This window comes from Strix uralensis, chromosome 17 (assembly GCF_047716275.1).
Source record: "Strix uralensis isolate ZFMK-TIS-50842 chromosome 17, bStrUra1, whole genome shotgun sequence".
Classification (NCBI taxonomy): Eukaryota; Metazoa; Chordata; class Aves; order Strigiformes; family Strigidae; genus Strix; species Strix uralensis.
Window position 1 is genome coordinate 6,499,045 of NC_133988.1, and position 19,091 is coordinate 6,518,135.

General features: G+C 38.5%; 2 protein-coding genes across 3 annotated transcripts in view; one reads left to right on the forward strand and one right to left on the reverse strand.

The window, feature by feature from the left end:
• The window catches only part of RSPH14 (radial spoke head 14 homolog), a 103,217-nt gene that overhangs the window by 30,697 nt on the left and 53,429 nt on the right, over nucleotides 1-19,091 (reverse strand). The gene's annotated exons all lie outside the window — the stretch shown is intronic.
• Nucleotides 1-19,091, forward strand: part of GNAZ (G protein subunit alpha z) — a 74,373-nt gene that overhangs the window by 12,176 nt on the left and 43,106 nt on the right. For both annotated transcript variants that reach the window (XM_074887335.1, XM_074887336.1), the window contains exon 2: nucleotides 13,585-14,864. In XM_074887335.1, coding sequence (XP_074743436.1) covers nucleotides 14,142-14,864 — 723 coding nt within the window. In that variant the 5' untranslated portion in view covers nucleotides 13,585-14,141. The remainder of the gene's footprint in view (nucleotides 1-13,584; nucleotides 14,865-19,091) is intronic.

The window sequence follows — 19,091 nt, forward strand, 5'->3', positions numbered from 1 at the left end:
AGGTTGCTGTTTCACCACAACTACTTAAATTCCTCTAGCTCATATTGTAAACTCATTTAGTGCCAAGCAGAAATATTCTTGATCTCAGTAGAAAACCAAGGTTGAATAAGAGAGAAAACCTAACATTATTTAAGAAACTTAAATTCTCCAGAGCATAAGTGGTGAAAAACACACAAAGAACATTGCTAGAGATGCTTGCACTGCTGCTCTGCCTGCCTTCTCTGGATAAGTTAGGCCTTCAGATAGTTAAACCTGCACCTTCTCGTATTCATCTGCAGCCAACTTGCTTATTAAAAGACATTTTTAAAGTCTGATGAAAGGAATTTAACCACTCCAATGTTCGCTTATGTTCAACGTAACCAGCTTCTCATAATCCCTAGTTAGGAGTCTGCATGAAGTGACTCGGATCCCTCTGGCTTGTGGTGGTGGGTGTGTAACCGCAGTAACTGCAGCTGGGGTGTGAGGAAGGTGTGATTATCCCTCCAGAGAGAGGGAATCGGAGACACTGAAGAGAAATCCTAGTAGCTGCTAAACCTTGAAAAGGATGGTAGGTTCTTTATGGTAGCAGCAATTTGTGTGTTTTGCTTTGGTCTTTTTTTTGAGGGGGGTTGTTGGTGAAGGGAAAATGGTAGCTAAAGAAGTCAATGCATCAGAATACCAAGGCCTTTTTGCTTTATTGTGAGTGAAAAAACTTACTTTATATAGGTCTGTACAGAACTTCATCTAGATGGCAAAATGTTGTAAAAAAGTATTAGCTTAGCTTTTGAAACCAGGAGCTAATTAGCTGTTGTACAATGCTGTACTTAAATGTTTCTGGTTGTGGGGTTATGTTTTGCTAAGTAGAAGTGTTTTGGATTGGGCCCAAAGAAATTTCGTATCAGAACATGATAACTTCCTTCATATTCAGCTTATTAAAAAAACCCAACCAAAACATGTCCTTTGAATTAGAGAGTAACTATGACAGTGGCTCAGCTGTCTGACATGTACCTGCTGAAGCTCTTCCATGCAGCAGGATTGTAAGACTGTCAAAGCTTCTGAATTTCAAGAGAGAAGCAGAATGAGACCAGGCGTAGGCTGCAGCTGTAATGTGTGCTTGGTAGCATACAAGTCCTCTCCCATGAGTCACACTTTAGAGAACACTGTGGATTCTGTTTAGACTCTTGGGATTTTTTTTTTCTCTGGGCTGCGTTCTAATACTTCTTCCACTCTTCATCTCCACTTCTGTGGCAAAAATCATGTTTAGTTTGAGTTGTTAAGGAAACCCACAGTTCTGATGTAGATACATTCTGACATAGTTCATATAAATAATTTTATACGTGGCCCAAGGCTGGAAATTGCTCTCTACCCTACCTACCAAATTCATCCCTGATAATAGCCCTGCTTCTTATACCGATATCCATACTCTTTCTTCCTTTCTTTCCTTGTTGTATTAGGAACATCATTTTAATCCATGTTTATGCTTGTGAGGCTGATAACTTCAGCAGGTTTGTCAGGTTTTCATTGTCCTTCCCAAAGTTAGATAATCATGCGAATTATTGGCTTTATTCTTTCACAGTCCTGCTTTCCCCTCTTATTCTTTTCCATTTTGACCAGCTCTTTGATGCTCTTCCTGCATCATGTTGCTCTTTCCTTTCATGCTTTTTTTGAGTTACTGTCTCTGAACTCCCTTATGCTGTTCTCTCTTCACATGAATCTTCTATATTCTTTTTTGATTTTATCTCCTGTTGAGAACTTGCTGCTCCCTCATACTCATTCAACCTATGTCCGTTTTTCTGTTTTTCCATTCACCAAAGATCTCTTGATTTGTTCTCTGTGAAACATTACTCATTTTCTGTTGCTTAGTTCCTAACTTTAACTATCACATCACCAGTCCATGCTCTTGCTCAGCGTTTCTGTGAATTCAGTGTTAACTACTTCTACTGAAAGTGCTTCCCATATTTTGTTACCCAGATGACTTCTCCCACCATGGATTTATTTTCTCTTTTTTTTTTTTTCCCCCTAGTGCAACTAAATTCCATATGTGCAGAGCCATCTTTACAGCTTCTGAGTCAGTTCTTTCCCACTGGCCTTTTTTATTATCTATATAGATTTCTGCCAGTGTGATATAGTAAGATGTGCCCATCTGCTCTTGTCAGCTTGTCTTTCCTTCCTCTGTTGCTATCCCTTCCCTCTTCTTTTCATGGATACTGAAGTTTCTCAGTTCCTGTGTTTATATACCCTTTCAGTTTACCCTAGAAATCTTATCTAGCTTCTGTGACTTCACTAATTTTTTGCCTTAATTTTTGACTCTACTCTAGTTCTGTCCCTTAGAACACACAAGCAGAACTACTGTGATTTATTTCTGTATAGAGTCTCCAAGATGCTTTCTTAACCATCATCACAGATAAAACTCATCTATTGTTTCCATGGTTCCCATTTAGTGGAGCACCTTTTCCTTGCCTTTTGCTTGGCCTTGAGCTTCAATCTTTGAATCTTTACTGGTTGCTTTTCCCTATCACATTAAACAAGCTTCTTGTCTTCAGGACACCATTATCTGTACCCAGGCTCTCAGGTTCTTACTACAGAGATTCTGATTTTGACCTCTGATTAGCTCATACCTGTCACTGGAACAGTCTAAACCAAGCATGTTTCTGCCCTGTTATGTGACCTTTTGTGCACAAGAAGAGAAGCTTCCTTTTACAAGGCTACATTGTTTTCCTGTTTCAAATCCCTCTTTACCTTTCTTTTGCTATGATAACTAGCAAAATTTCCTTACGCTTTCACAAGGTATGGTGTGCAATAAGGTTGAATGAGTGATAGGAAATTTGCCACTGTATCAATGACCAAACCTCATCTTTACTAGCTTTTTTAATGTAATAATCTCCTTAAGCTCTGTAAGATCTATGAAACAGCAACCCTGTGGTATGTGTCTTAGCTCATGAATCACTCACATAAGAACTATGGTAACACTAATGATAAAAGCTAAACAGCAACTCTAATGAAGACATAACCTCCAGTACTGTCATCACCTGAGGTGCTTACAAAACACTGAGTGGGTACTGCATTTTGTTTGTTGCTTTATTACAAATTTTTAAATGAGTCTGATGTTTGCATGTCCCTAAAGCAGATGCTATGTGTGTTATTTCTCCTTGCCCTTGTGTAGCAGCCAGGATTTTCTGCACACGCACTGTTAGACCCACCATAATATTCTTGAATATTTCATTGTTTATGGAAGTCTAAAGGTCACCTCTAAAATGACTGCTGTGGCAGATTCTGGTCTTAGTTAAATCACTATGAAACACAGGCAATTTCATATGCAGTCACGGACACTACTCTAGATTTTCAGCAACACAACTCAGAATAGAACTGTCGTATTTTTGGCTGTATTCAAGAATCAGTTGGTATTACGTACTGGTTGTGTTGATGCTTCTTCTCGCTCTTTCACGCTAGTTTGTGGATGTTGCTAAAACAGATCATGATTTAAATATCTACCAAGTATTTAGGTATTAATGCTTTATATGATTTGTTTCTAACTTCCTGAAGTAAGTGGGGTGTGCATAGTTAAAAGAAAAATAATAGGTTCTTGTATTCTACTCTGGTCTCGATCTTTGCACTGAGATGGTGCAAACTTCAATGCCACTAACTAAAGATCAAAACCTTATAAAGATCAAATCTTTATAAAAGCAGGGATTGAATGCTTGGTTTATAACGAAGCCCTAAAACTTGGATCGAGTCTATATGCTAAATTTTGACTGGGTGATATACTTAGCTAGTGGACACCACTAACTAGCATAACTTGTATTTTGATCCTGCTAAAATATGTTGGATGTTTTCCAAACAATAGACAAGATGTGATGTTTAAACCTATGAATATAGCATCTCCCTGCAGAAAATCTATCCTATTATATATCAGTTACATCTAGATTAGATACTGATAGTCTATGACTGCATGCAATAGCAGCAAGTAATATTCTTTAGGTTCTCCACTATTTCCTTCTAAAACTTTCTTCTGCCATGTATCCCTAAGTGGCAATTCTAATAGCTGAGCTCAGGTTTTACACCACAGATCTGAGTATTTCTCTAAAATCACAGTGAGAATCAGCAGATGAGAACCTAATGGACCGACCAACTAGGTAGCGTGCTGTTTAACATCTCTGTTGAAGACCTGGACAGTGGGATCGAGGCACCCTCAGCCAGTTTGCCAATGACACCAAGCTGTGTGGTGCGGTCACACGCTGGAGGGATGTGCCGTACAGAGGGACCTGGACAGGCTGGAGAGGTGGGACCGTGCCAGCCTCATGAAGTTCAACAAGGCCAAGTGCAAGGTCCTGTCCATGGGTCGGGGCAATCCCAAGCACAAAGACAGGCTGGGTGAGGAGTGGATGGAGAGCAGCCCTGCAGAGAAGGACTTGGGGGCATTGCTGGATGGAAAACTGACTATGGGCCAGCAATGGGCGCTCGCAGCCCAGAAAGCCAACCGTGTCCTGGGCTGCATCAACAGAGGTGTGGCCAGCAGGTCGAGGGAGGGGATTCTCCCCCTCTACTCCACTCTCGGGAGACCCCACCTGGAGTCCTGTGTCCAGCTCTGGGGGCACCAACTTCAGAAGGACATGGACCTGCTCGAGTGGTCCAGAGGAGGCCACGAAGATTATCAGGGGACTGGAGCAGCTCCCCTGTGAGGACAGGTGGAGAGAGTTGGGGGTGTTCAGCCTGGAGAAGAGAAGGCTCTGGGGAGACCTTATAGCAGCCTTCCAGGACTTAAAGGGGGCTACAGGAGAGCTGGGAGGGACTCTTTACCAGGGGGTGTAGTGATAGGATAAAAAGTAATGGTTTTAAACTGAAAGTGGGTGAATTTAAATTAGATATAAGGAAGAAATTCTTTCCTGTGAGGGTGGTGAGACACTGGCACAGGTTGCCCAGAGAAGCTGTAGCTGCCCCCTCCCTGGCAGTGTTCAAGGCCAGGTTGGACGGGGCTTTGAGCAACCTGGGCTAGTGGAAGGTGTCCCTGCCCATGGCAGGGGGTTGGAACTAGATGATCTTTAAGGTTCCTTCCAACCCACACCATTCTATGAACTATGTTTCTGGAAAGTATGCTGGAAGCAGTTGTCTGGGCTGTTAACAGTCATTGCTGGTGATAATAAGGAGTTCATTGTATGGCACTAGTTCTGGTCAATGCCCTTCTCATCCCCTGCCCTGGGCTGAGGATTTGTCAATTAAATTTTTTTTATCATTGGCCTTATACCTTCTTTGGTAACCTTGATTATCCCTAACATGCACACATACCTGCCTACATGTATGTGATGTTTTGTTTTATCATTACTTGATTTGACTTTCCTTTAAGAAACCTTTCCTTACTCAGCAGATTCCATTATTCTGTCTTGGCTATCGTGTGTGTGGTCCTGGTCTGGATAGGTAATGTACTTTAGCTAGACTGTGCCATCAATATGAATTTCTTGACTGACTTTGCTGTTACTCTCATTTTGTTATGTATTGCACAGACATTAATTCATTTCTTGGATTTACCTTGGAGAGTTAGTGTAGAGGTTGGGCCCTATTTCTTAAATAGAGATCAAGATGGATCAAGTGAAAAAGCTTACTTTTAAAATATTTGAATATATACAACACAGCTACCATTGAGGCTGATTATACTTGAAAACTTGGTGCATTTCCTGATCACAAAGAGTATCTCAAGTTGGGCATCTAAGAAATGAAAATCACAAGCAGACATCATCTTTGAAAAGATGGGCATAAGGGAGTTAGTTAATATCACAAAGAACCACCATGACAAAGAGGAGTAGAATTCAGTAGTGTCCAGCCAAACATTCAGCTAATTAAATCACGACACTTCTTTCTTCACTCATCTAACTAATAAAATATGCATTTTAACTGCTGTAACAAATAAGCCACAAAAGACTACAGCTTTCTCCGCTATGTTTTCTTGTTTGATTATTGGATCTGGCCCATCCTTTGTTTTGGATGGGATTACAGTGCCTTAATACGTAATTAAAAGTTTTGCCATAACTTGTACATACAACTTCTGAGTACTTGAATATTCATTCTTAATATCTTTCTAAAATATCTTAAAATTTCCCAAATTATTTCTGTCAAACAAATCTTAATTCTGTCACAAGAAATCTTATTGGTAACTGTACAGTTCATCCATCAAGTTGAAGCTAAGATTCTTACCCTCTATGTGGAAGGAGAGGGAATATCAGGGATTCCCACAAATTCTGCAGGTAGAAAGTTCATAATCAGGTTTGGTAACTTTGGTTTATGCTTCTGGCTCTGGAGAGACAGGCATTCTAATGGATACAGATTGTTTCTAGTTTTCCTTAATATCAAATCTTTTCTTTCATCTTTCTTTTCCCTTCTCCTAAGCCTCTAGACCGGAAAGTCAAATTGCCTTTGCCTAGCAAGTGCTTTCTTGAAATGGAATCTTTCTCTACTCTAGCTAAAACTAAAATTTTTCAGTCTTTAAATTAAACTTCCTGTTTTGTGAGAATGGCAAATGCACATCCACACCATAAAGCTCATCTTCTGTTGAATTTGAAGGTATAGCAGGATTTTAAACAAAAGTTCTCAATTTTTTTAGTGTGGATGCAACACTTAATTTTTCCCCAGGTGCTTTGTTCAGAAGTGCCCAAGCCATTTTTTGTATGAGAAATTTCCCCAGACTTTTATTTAGAGATAGATATCTGATGGATATATTTTCAGAGTAAGTACTTTCGCAAGGCTTTAAGCAATGGAAAACAGCAACATAAATAATACCGTCATCCAACTGCAACAAAAAGTTGCACTATCAACTAAGAGGTTGCATCAAGAAAAAAAATTTATCCAGCTGTCTTCTTCCTCTGTCAGCTTTTCTTCTTTTGCTTTCAGATTTCAGTGATTTTTCTAAAGGGAACGTTAGTAATGTCTATGGCCACAGTTTTAAAACAACTTTATTCTGTAATAAATGCACTTTAATCACCATACATTAAACAGTAAACTAACTTCTGTGAAATGATTTCAACCTTGCATTTATACTGCATCCGTGTCTGGGACTCTTTCTGGCTGCTTTCCTGGGTTCAAAAATCTGTAGTAGTTTCCTCATTCCTTATTAGCCTCAGTTCCTCTCAAAAAAAAAAAAAAAAAAAAAGTGATCCCTACTAAGTAGAACACTTGACTTCTTCCTCAGTAAACTACCTTGGGTATTTCCTGATATATCATACTCCCTCATGTCTTCTTTAATAGCATAAGAAGTGATTGAAAGTTAAAACCTGCAAAAATAAGGTTTTGTTAAAGTACTGGAATCCTCTGTGGATGTGTATAATCATTAGAAACTGATTACATTAGGTTAGCTTACACTTGTAAGTCTTAGATGTGTGCTGTGCTATTTCTTGCTAGATTTGCTTGCATTTGCTTTTACATGGGTAAGTGCTCAAACAGGCAGATTCACTACCTCTAAACTTTCACATGAGTAAAGAGAAAGAAGCAGCGATCAGAACCAATAAGCTGGGAACGTGTAGCGTGGTAAGGTTTTGTTTTCTTCCTCTGGTAGTATATGTTCTGTAATACTGAGTAGAATATCAGTCCTGAATTAACCAGGATTGCTGGCAACTGTAGCTAAAACTGCTGTGGAAAGTTTGCTGCAACCTTTTGAACTACATTTTACTTTCTTAAATTAGGTACTACTGGGGAAAAATTCTATGTATCATCTGGCTACTAGGATGGAAATACTGTAAAGAGATGAATAAGATTAGGCTCCCTAAAGCTCTGTGTGAGTGGGCTGATGGTGGTGAAGCTAAATTATGAGACTACTGGTATCACTTGCATTTGAGGGAGAATATAGCTTTGTGCCTGCAATGCCAGCTGAAATTCCTGCTGCTAGCAGCATACAGTATGCACAGACTCTATATTGACTGTGATAGTAACAGCCATTGGCTTTATTCTCAGCCTAGGAGCCAGCTCCTTTCAATAAAACCTTGGTGGGGGGAACATCTTTCAAGGCAGATTCTGTAACTCTGCGTTCCATGATAACGTGCCAGTAGCTAATGCAACAAGAAACAATAGTCAGATCTTTCCTTAGGGAAATTTTTACAATTGAATTGTGTTGTTGTAGTGTCATTCTCCTTCCTCCCCACCCCCGTTACTTGGGAACATGCTGAGAAAAGGGATAAGTGTCTATGATTACAAAAACACAGATCAGTTTGCCCCTACTCATCACTTCTGTCTTGCTCAAAGAGCAAGCCTAGATATGAAACCAACAATAATGTCTGGCTTTATTTGCTATAAAAGTATAGACAGAAGAACATGCGAGTACTAAACAGCCTGCTCAGTTAAATGGGATTCAACAGATTTATATAATAAACCAGTGCAGAATTTTGCTCAAGTATCCTTCCCACATCAAAAATGAGCTTTTTAGTATTACTTTGATAATCGAAATGGATCACTATTAGCTCAGGATTTGGGGCATGTTAATTTGTCTTGTGGGAAGAACTACCCATATGAGGCATGACAGGACAACTCATATATATCATCAGATTTAATAAATATTTTCTTAACATTTTGAGCAGCTTCAATTGTCAGGAGAAGGCAGATATGTTAGTTTAGATGCACATATGCAGTACAATCTAGTCATTCAAAGAATAAGGTTTTTTTAAACAAAGTTTACAAAGAAATGTGCACAGTGAAAGGAAGCAATAGGGCTTTCTATTAGAGCAACTGAGAAGACTTTTATCTCATTAGAACCTTACAGCCATGAAACACCTGCATTTTTAATATGAAATCTGATCTAAAAAAACAGAACAGATTTTAGACTGCTCTATTTTCTGACTGTATTCCAAGAAAAAATAAAACTGGTGAAAGGAAGTTAATCTTTATGTAGCCAGGACAGTAAAATGTACTAATGTAATAGTTTGTAAAGTTATTCTTTTTCTGAACTTTAAAAGTAGCAACTGTGAACGTGGAAGATGCTTTTCAATGTATGTGGGAAAACTTATATAAATAAATCAAACTTTCTTACTGTAGTGAACTATTTGGAACTAGTGTCTACTACTCTGTTTTACAAAGCAACAATATAATAACCTCATTGTATTCCTACTTGAAATAGTGATATCCAAATATCATTGCAATATATACAACAGGAATGACTAGAAGCCAAAAAAAAGGAAATTCGATAGTGTAAAACTCATTTACACAGTGTTTACATACTCCTGGTCTTCCCTACAATAAGGAGGTCCTACTCTATCCTTTTCTGTGTTAAACATATTAACGAACAGCAAGCAGAAGAGTTGATATGTAAAACACTGTAGGATAGGAATGATGTATTTGAGTGTGTTGTGGAAATATGCACTAGGAAATACTCTACAGCGTACAAGCTGTCTGAAAAGAATATTTTTTTCTTGAAAGTGTCTTTCTACCAAACTGTTTGTCATAAGTGATTGTTGAGGCGGATAACATAAAGTTTAAAAAAGATCTGCTTATCTTATATGGGCATAAAATTTCCAGATTTATCATAACTACTGATACATTTTGGAAGGAGTATGTATCCTCTTGCTTCTTGTCTCTAGCAAGCCTCTTTTTTTCAGGATGAAACTTGAAAGAGAGGCGAGGGAGTTCCATATGTGCTTGAAAAATTTTTAATCTTTAATCACAGAGATGTGTAGAAAATGCCACAAAGAATTCAACTAGTGGTCTTAACAACGACATGAAAATGCAGCCTCCAATGATGAGGACTTAAAGGAAAACCCGTTTTAAATGTTCTGAAGATGTCAGAATAAACATGGTTAATGGAGCCAACTCTAATTTTTATATAATTAAAATAAGAATTTGGCCTGATATCTAATACAGTAATTTCATTTTCTCTGTGTGGCTGGAAAGTTACTCATTAAGAAACAGCTTCCTCAACTCGTATTTTTCATCTTCTGTGACCATTGGAAAAAGCTAATTAGTTGAAGAAAGTGCATCTCTAATTTTGGAGTGTTTTCCTTTCCGTATCTTTGATTCATTAGAGTAAGTAAACTTGTGCTAATTACTGTTCTACTAATGTGTATGCTATTATTTTAATTTTCTGCTGATTAATCTGTTCTTCATGTGCTAATGTCCTTCTGATGTGCAAAGGGAAGTAAGATAAATACAGCTGATATTAAGACTCTTGTAGAATTTTAGGCCAGGTAATAGCAATACACATTGCATTTGGGGTGAAGGATTCAGACATCTTTAAGGTATCCAAAATGCTTAAATTATAAGCCTGTTCATATGCCGTGGACCATATAGACAAAGATGACAGATAAGCACTGTCATTTAGAGATGACTTGATGTACTGACTGGATAACTAGTTTAGAGCAACCAAGAATAAGATTGTCATGGTTAGTTTTTGGAATTGGTTACTGTAGAAGTCCTGTTCTAGTTAATTAATGTGGATTTGGGATGAAATTACAGGCATGTGTTAGAGCACGGAGATTAAAAGAATGTAGTGAGAAGGCAGGTTTGCAGGAGGAAGAAAGAAGAGGGGAAGTTTAAATACTCTATAGGAGATCTTCAGAACTGAGTAAAAGCTGCTGTTCTGAAAATGTGCATGTTAATAGTGTTCTGGAAATCTAAGGAAAGACAGGAATGAGTGGGGTATCGAAGCACATTTTAATCAGTATGCTTCATATACTGTTTTTTTGAGTGTTCACCCTTTGTCCAGAGTTCCAGTTGTGGAATTTTGCAATGGTTTGCAACCATTATCTATTCATCTTCTGACTAAAATATAATGCTGCTCTCAATACACCAGTACAAATTCAGACCTATACTGACTCATCTTGGTAGTCATGAATTGTATCCAGGGCCACACTGGTTCAACTATGTATCTCCTTTAAGCAGGGTTAGAGTTAGGAAGGGATTTAAAGATAAATATAGAATCAGTAAAAGTATTTAAGAGTGAGTGATCGCAAGCTCAACTGTCCCAGGCTAACATCCCAAGAAACTTCGGAAACAAATACGTAAAACTGTCATCCATTGACTCTGTCCACTGTCTATACCTTTTTCTCTGAAACTAAGGAATTAACAACTATTGTCATAACTGTTTGTCCTTCCATACGCGCGTGTTTCACATTCCCCGATACCTTCACATTTATGTACTGGAAACTGCTGAAAAAGAATTCAGTGTGTTGCCAAGAACCTGCCTGATGCCAAGATGCTGTAACAGAACTGTAGACCCCAGAGATGCATACCAGTGGGGACCTGGATCTGAAAGCAGACCTATAGACTCTACATTTCCACTTGTCAGGCCATCATAAATTAGAAGAGATCTGTAAGTGACTTTAAACATGTTCAGAGAGAAAGCTATACAAAATACAGAAACTTAGATTAAGATAGCCCACTGTGACAAAGAACGTACGAATAATAGAAAACCAGTAATGCCTCTTGCAAAACAGAAGTCTGAGATCATTACACTTGTTTCTACCACCTGAGGAATGAAATCCTAGATATGCAATTTATTTCCCCCTTCTATCCTCCCAAATAAATGTTCCAAGAATGATGTTTTTTTCATGTAAATGTGAGATGCTAAGAAACTCGAAAAGCTGATCTTTATTCTTTATTTTAACCGTATAACCCTTCTTCAGTGCTGCAGCTGGTGTAATTGTCCTTATCTTTATCTGTGAAGCCCCTGCCTTGAAGTTTTTATGCTGTGCTATATCTCAATTAACATTATTTAAAGGTTAGCTTAAACTATTATTTGACGTAATTAAGTTCTACTATGGTGACAGCTACTGGGAGGATAAAGCCAGATCTTGCTGAAATCCCTGGCTGATAATGACTTTTGGCAAGACAAAAAACGGGAGTTGTAAGATACTGTTTTATTGTTAAGAATTTCAGAACATGTACGAGTAAATGTATAAACATTAATAAATACACATTACACATTAAAATAGAAGTCATGTAGATATAAGTTCATATTTTTCAACCAAAGCAGTGTGGCCAAATAGGAATGAGACTCACCCCATCCTGCTGTATATCTATGTAAGTGAATCTTATCCTATGACGCAGGTGATGTGGGGAAAGGAAAAATACATATTGGCAAATCCAGTGCTCCATTTCAAATACTTAATTACAGATTACTACTTTGGAGTGCTGAAAGACCTTTTGTTCGCTAAAATTTCCACTGTGATGCTTAAGACAGAGAGAAAGCAAAGTACCTGAGGTTGCAAGCAGTTGTAGTTCAATTTCTTTTCTCACAAAAGCTAGAGGTTCAACATCTGTCCCTCTCCTAGTAATATAAAATCATCCTCTTCAATACGCATTGTCACATCTACATTGAAATGCTAGTAAGTTCATGCTTGAAAAACTTCCAAAGACTTCTAGGGCAACTTTCAAAATGGAATTTGGGAGACTTAGTCTTACTAAAATGTAGTAAAAGCTGTATTTCTTTAGTAAGCTCTGAAATTTTTCTTAAGCCTACCTCTGAGGGTATCTCAGTGGCGTGTAGTTTGTAAAAATACTCACTGAAGACCCTCTAGACACAAGTAAACAGACAACAAGATAGGTGCCAAAGTGGGCTGGGACCAGCACATGGTGAGGAAGCCATGACATCTGTGATTCTGCTGCCCACTGTGCTCAGAGCTTAGTGGGAGCAGCAAGCCCTTCCTAGAAAAGAGGCAAGTTATCACCAATCAGCTCTTAGTAATGTGTTTTCCCTCTGTGAGTGGTAACTGCCTCCTGCTGTTGCCTTCTGCAGAGTTCCAACAAGTAGGCTTAACCCCTAACTTGGGAAAGAGTAATTACTCTAGCAGTCACTGAAAAGCTGTCAGCCCTTGCTTGGGATGGCATTTCCTGTGCTTTTTGTATGAAACATTCACCTTGTAGTCCCTGTTCACTTTTACTGCATCTCAGAATTCCCTGTATTAGAAATGGAAGAGAGGAGCTTACTAACACTTGGCTTGACTATGGAAAGAAGCTTACAAAGTCTGCTGCAGTAGCACATCGCTTTATTGATTAAGCAGGATGCAGGTAGTATGTTTAACAGTACTGTTCTCCAAGGGGAAAGAAGATCCGTCACTGTATCCTGCAAAGATCAGTAACTCTCCCTTTTACAAAATCATGAAGCAAAGTTAATCACCTCCTTTTGCTTCCTAAATTAGCTATTTAAATGTTCAGTGTAAACAGAAAAGATGAAAAAATACTCAGGAGGACATCTGTCTGAGTACAAGATATTGATATAAATAGAGAGACTGGAAAAAGTAGTGAGTCTGTTTCGTTTTCTACTTCAGGAAAACCAGTCAGAACAGGACTGTGCAGGAAAAGCACTGCCATAAGCTCTTGCTGAGGGAGAAATTGGGGCACAGCTCAGCACTGTTTGTTTTCACGTAGGTTTAGATAATAAAACACAGAAGGCTGAAAGGGAGATTTGATTTACTATTGTTCAGAAACCACATTTTCTTAGGTCTGTAAGCGTCAGCTGTCCCTATGTTTTTGCTAGGGTTTTAGATTTTTGCTTTTCTTTACATATTTTTCCATCTGTATTTTCTGTTGGGATAATAAAAGGTTTAAAAAGTCTAGAAGAGGAGGAGAAAGTGAGTGGTTTGCAGCAAGGAAGCGGAGTCTCTCATTTCATTCATTTCTTTTCTCATTGTTTGGCAGGTGGAAAGCACAGATTTACAGAGCTGAACTGGATCAGCTGAAGAAGTGGGGGAAGAGAAACAAAACAAGTACAGCACCATTGAGAAGAGCTTCAGCTTTATCTAGCAGCATCACCACAGCAACCAGAAAATACAATTAAAAGACAAGGGCTAGAGCAGAAAAGGTGAAAGTGTGGCTCCTTACCTTTGGACACAAGGCAGCAAAATAATTATGCAGAACAGAAAAGAGTGTTTCATGGATCTAGCCAAACTGTGGCAAAGGGAAGTGTCCCTTCATTAACAGGAATGTGCCACGGTTTATGCACTAGAGAGGGGAGTGCCATGAGATCTTCTGAAGAGACTATTTCTGTGGTTGCTTATCTACATGTGTTAGCACCCCTGCTGGGACTGAATTAGGTAGTACAGGCATCGTGGTCCATCAGGTACTGGATAGCAAATTTTTTTTTCATTCAAGGTGTACCCGGCACGAGAACTGAAAGACACCGCAGATCTTTTTCAGAGACGCAAACAGAGTGAGACAATCTCCAACCTTTCCCTTCTGTAACTGCCTGCTATACCATGGGATGTCGGCAAAGCTCTGAGGAGAAAGAGGCAGCGCGGCGGTCCCGTAGGATTGACCGCCACCTGCGCTCTGAAAGTCAGCGACAACGAAGAGAGATTAAGCTCCTTCTCCTGGGTACCAGCAATTCTGGGAAGAGTACTATTGTAAAGCAGATGAAAATAATTCACAGTGGTGGCTTTAACTTGGAAGCCTGTAAGGAATACAAACCTCTGATTATCTATAATGCCATTGACTCTCTCACACGTATCATTCGGGCTCTAGCCACCCTTAAGATAGAATTTCACAATCCTGACAGAGCATATGATGCTGTGCAGCTTTTTGCCCTGACAGGCCCGGCTGAGAGCAAAGGTGAGATTACCCCTGAGCTTCTGGGAGTCATGAAACGGCTCTGGGCAGACCCTGGCGTGCAGGAGTGTTTTTGCCGCTCCAATGAGTACCACCTAGAGGATAATGCTGCATACTACTTAAATGATCTAGAAAGGATTGCAGCACTGGACTACATCCCTACAGTGGAAGATATTCTGCGTTCTCGGGACATGACCACAGGGATTGTAGAAAATAAGTTCACCTTCAAAGAGCTGACTTTCAAAATGGTGGATGTAGGTGGGCAGAGATCTGAACGCAAAAAATGGATCCACTGTTTCGAGGGGGTTACAGCAATAATTTTCTGTGTGGAACTGAGCGGATATGATTTGAAGCTGTATGAAGATAACCAAACAGTAAGTGCACCTTCTGTTCCTTATACTCTTTCCTTCTCTTCCTTTCCCCCTCTCCAGTATTTGTCCTTTTTTCTCCCCTACCTCCCTACCCTCCCAAGGCAGTAATCCCTGAGTTCTCAGCCCCAAATGTGATTTCTTTCCCCACACCCTCAGTCTGTAGTAAAAAGCCAGAAGCTATGATTCCTTTATTTGGATAGTTTTCCCCACTGGACAGATTTATTTATTTATTTAATGTTACTTTTGGGAAATGGAAGTGCTCTTCACATGACAGCAGGTATTTTTTTTTTGGTGTGCCTTTTTGCTAAATGTTTACCTAGTTAAGTGTTACTTCAAACATCACTTTAAAAAGGTAGACAGTAGTGACAACCTGGTGTACAGGGATGGTTAATTTGGACACCATGTTTTTCAAGTTCTGGGAAATTTTGGAGCTAAAATAGTGATAAGTAACAGGTTTTTTCCCCATGTGTTTCAGGATTTTCAATTGGAATTTGGGATGAAATTAATTAAAAAAAAAAAACCCTAAAAAATGTTTTCTAATTAGTATGGAACTTTTTAAATTTAAATTTTTCTTTGACTGTTTTTGTTTATATGGTTTTTATGATTTGCCTTGTCCAATGAATAACTATTCCTGTTTAATTCCCTTCAATGCTATGAGCTTCTGGTTTTCGTAGCATACAAATACAGTAACTATGGAAAAATATATGAGCGCTTATGCATATGTAACTATGTGTTTGCTATCACATTCAGGTTGCCTGAATTAACCTTTATAGGGTTTCATTTGAACTTATTTGACAGCCTTGTAAAACATGATGCTTAGGAGATGGGAGTTTGTGAGTAGGAACACATAATGGTTCTATCATCTAGTGGTTCCTAAACATGCTGTATTTATGTTTTAGAACAGCTGTCTTTCAGGAAGAATTAAAATCTGTACTGTAAAATCATAAAGTTAACTTTTAAATGCTACTACTTTTCTTGTACTCCTTTAAGCATCGTCAGTTGTTTTACATTTAGAAATCTTGTTCACCAATATCAGTTCCTGGAATAGTCCAGAACACTAGAATCCTTGTTCTTTTACAGCAGGTACATTATGTAAGTGGTGTTGGGGAGGACATTGTTTCAAGAAACTGTTATACGACATTTCAAATCTAACTGGATCTCAGTAAGTTTACAGACAGGGATCTTTCAGCCAGGTCTAATGATCTGGGTTTAGCAGTTGTGTATGGAAGAGGATTATTACTCAGCCTTAACTGACACCACTCCCCCACCATTTATGTGTAGTACACATATCTATGTCAAATGTAGTATACTGCACACGTATGTGTAAGAGTTGTATCATCTGTGTGATAGCCTCTAGTGCTTGTATGGGTGTGACACTGCTTTGTATGCAGCTATTTCCTTTTCCCTTTTTGCCCTATTTAAGGAACCCCTGAAAAATCTCACAACTGATTACCAATTCATATAGACTTCTTTAAAATGATAAAGTGGGGGAACAGGTTGGGAGAAAAGGGAATTTCCTCCACAGACAGACTCAGTGGAAAGGAGTACTGAAGCTCTACGTAAGATGTCTGTCACAGTGCAGATCTTGTGTGAATTTTCTCTAATCAGAAAAGCTCCACTCCCCTGTCCTGGAGAGGGGGCCAACTGTGACCTTCTTCACTCTTGGTTTCTTTGTACTGGACTTGTGTAATGTCAACATAGTTGCATACCCGATTTTTTCATTAACAATTGTTTATCAAGAGCTCCTGTGCTCTTTAAAGATGCCAAATACATGGTCATGGTTTTGATAATGACTTGAGTAACTGCAGTGTCTTTAATGGCTAAATGTGAAAGCCTCCCCAAAATTATGCATATTTTATATAACACATGCCATTCACCAGATCCCTGAGGCAAGGTGAACTACAAGAGTACCTGAAACAACTTCAGTGCCTTCTATCTAGTCTGCTGTTTATATGGTATCACTTACAATAGAATCATGGTACAGACTAAAATATTGTCAAGTGACCTAGGGGATTCCACAGTTCTGGTGGTGGGGAAACTCCATGAGATGGAAATGGTTAGAGAAAATAATTCCACAGGTGACACTGCTGATGTAATTTTTCAGAGTTTGTATTGGAAATTGACAGCTGTCACTGAGGTAGAGTTGGAGGAAGATGCTAGTATTTCCTTTCAAGCTGTACGAAAAATGCACAAACCAGGAAGAAACAAATACCGGACAAAACCTGTAGAGCAATACTTTCCAGAAATCTCACACTTGGCTTTTTGTTTGTTTGTTTATTTCTACTGCTATACCTCTTAGAAAAGTCTTGTCTGTTCAAGTTCTGGGTTCTGCAACCACCTCCTTCTCTCCAAACCAGCATAAGACTAGATCAACACCAAAGAAACTATTTCCTTCACATCCCGTGCGTGTAGGAAAGGGGTTCTTTATGTATCACTTTATACAATCTCTTATCATTATTGGTACAGTGATTTCAACTCATTTGTATTTTTAATTCCTTTGTCTGTATTTTTGGCTGCTAATACAGTTTCTTCACAAAAATTTTTGTTATTAGAAGGGAGCTAAGTGATAAGTTTGAGAAGCAATTATACTTAGGTTTGAACCAAGACTACAAAATTGTTTCTAAAAATACTCCCTTTGTTTTACAAGCTTGCCTTATATGGTTGAATCCCTTTTGTGTGCACTTTCTATGATTCTTCAGGGGAAAAAAACTTATGGTCAAGAACATTCACCCAAGCTGAGTTTTGATAAAGCTTTTCAGAAATACTTGAATTTTACTACAAATGAAATATGCATTATGAGTACTAAATCTTTTACAAAGATTCTTCTTATTAGAAGGCAGCTAAGTGACAAGTTTGAGAAACAATTACACTAAGTCATGAGAAATATCAGACCAGAGAAATTTATTTTAAGGTAAAAAAACCCAAAAAGTAGATTGTTACTTAATTTTTAGTAGCTTTGTCGAGTTTGTATCTTTTTGTCATGTCACCATCGTCTCCATGTGTCTGAGGCTGTTCTATGCGTATGGAATTCTCTCTTAAATGATTTTTGCAAAGATGTGATATTTTCAATAATCCTGTCGGCAGTGTTTGAATTGGCCCTTTTTTGTTGGTATAGCTTATCATATATATAAAATATTTCCCTATTCTTATCTTCTGTAGTGATTTTACAGCTTATGCACTGCACTTCCACTTTCTTCCCTGTACTACGCTGATGCACCATTCACTATCCTACATGTGGACTTATGCTTTATTGTCTGGAGATTCTTGTCTTGGCACTAGTGCCTTCCTACTGAACAGATTTCTATATCTGATTTTCATTTCATAACTTCCTCTTGACATGATAGTAGTATTGCCCTTGTGGCAAAAAGGAGAGGGACACCAATAGCATTTCAGGGGGAACCTCACTGTATAATCATAAAGAACAGGTTACTCTTGGCCCATCTTTCATTGGCTGTTATGCTTTATCCATAATTTCACTGTGTAGAGATGGCACGTTCCAGGTGTGCTGAACAAACAGTAGTGTTAAACAGCTCTGATAGCTAAACTATGAGAAGTACCTACACTGGTAGATCACTTGTACTGCAACACTGAGATTGCCACTCATGGAAAAAGCCCTATAAATAATAGTGCTGCTGATCTAAAATGCTTCCTTGTGTAGTATCTATGGTGAAGAGAACTATTAAATAAAACTAGTCCACTGCCAAACATAACTTACTGCTTAACAGAGTGTGTAAGAATCTGGCTGTTTAAAAAAAAACTGTGAAAGTTGAGCAAATAATCTATATGAATATGATAACTTCTGTGCTTCCTGTTGACAGAACTGGATAAATGCTATGCATGAGCTCTCTCTTTATTGAAGATGTGTTAAAATAATGATTGACAAATACGGTAAAAAATGAGGGGAAAACCAAGCAAATTCTGCATACTGGTAGGTCCTGAATATAGCTAACTCGTGACATCTGTTCAGGGTGAGATTACTGTAGTGACACCAACGTGCAGAAGGGAGAACAAAAATAATGCCAAAACTATCAGTTGTCTGGACAATTTTTTCTTTGCGTGTAATTTTAAGAGACAAAGTAAGTTAAACTTTATACTTCCTGAAACAAGTGAGAGAAGGGGAAGACAGAATTTTTCTGGAGCTTTTGTCTTTTCCTGCTACGCTTTATTTTGGGTAACATCACTTGCAGAGACAAAAATCACCTGAATTAACAGTTTGTAGATTTGTCCAAA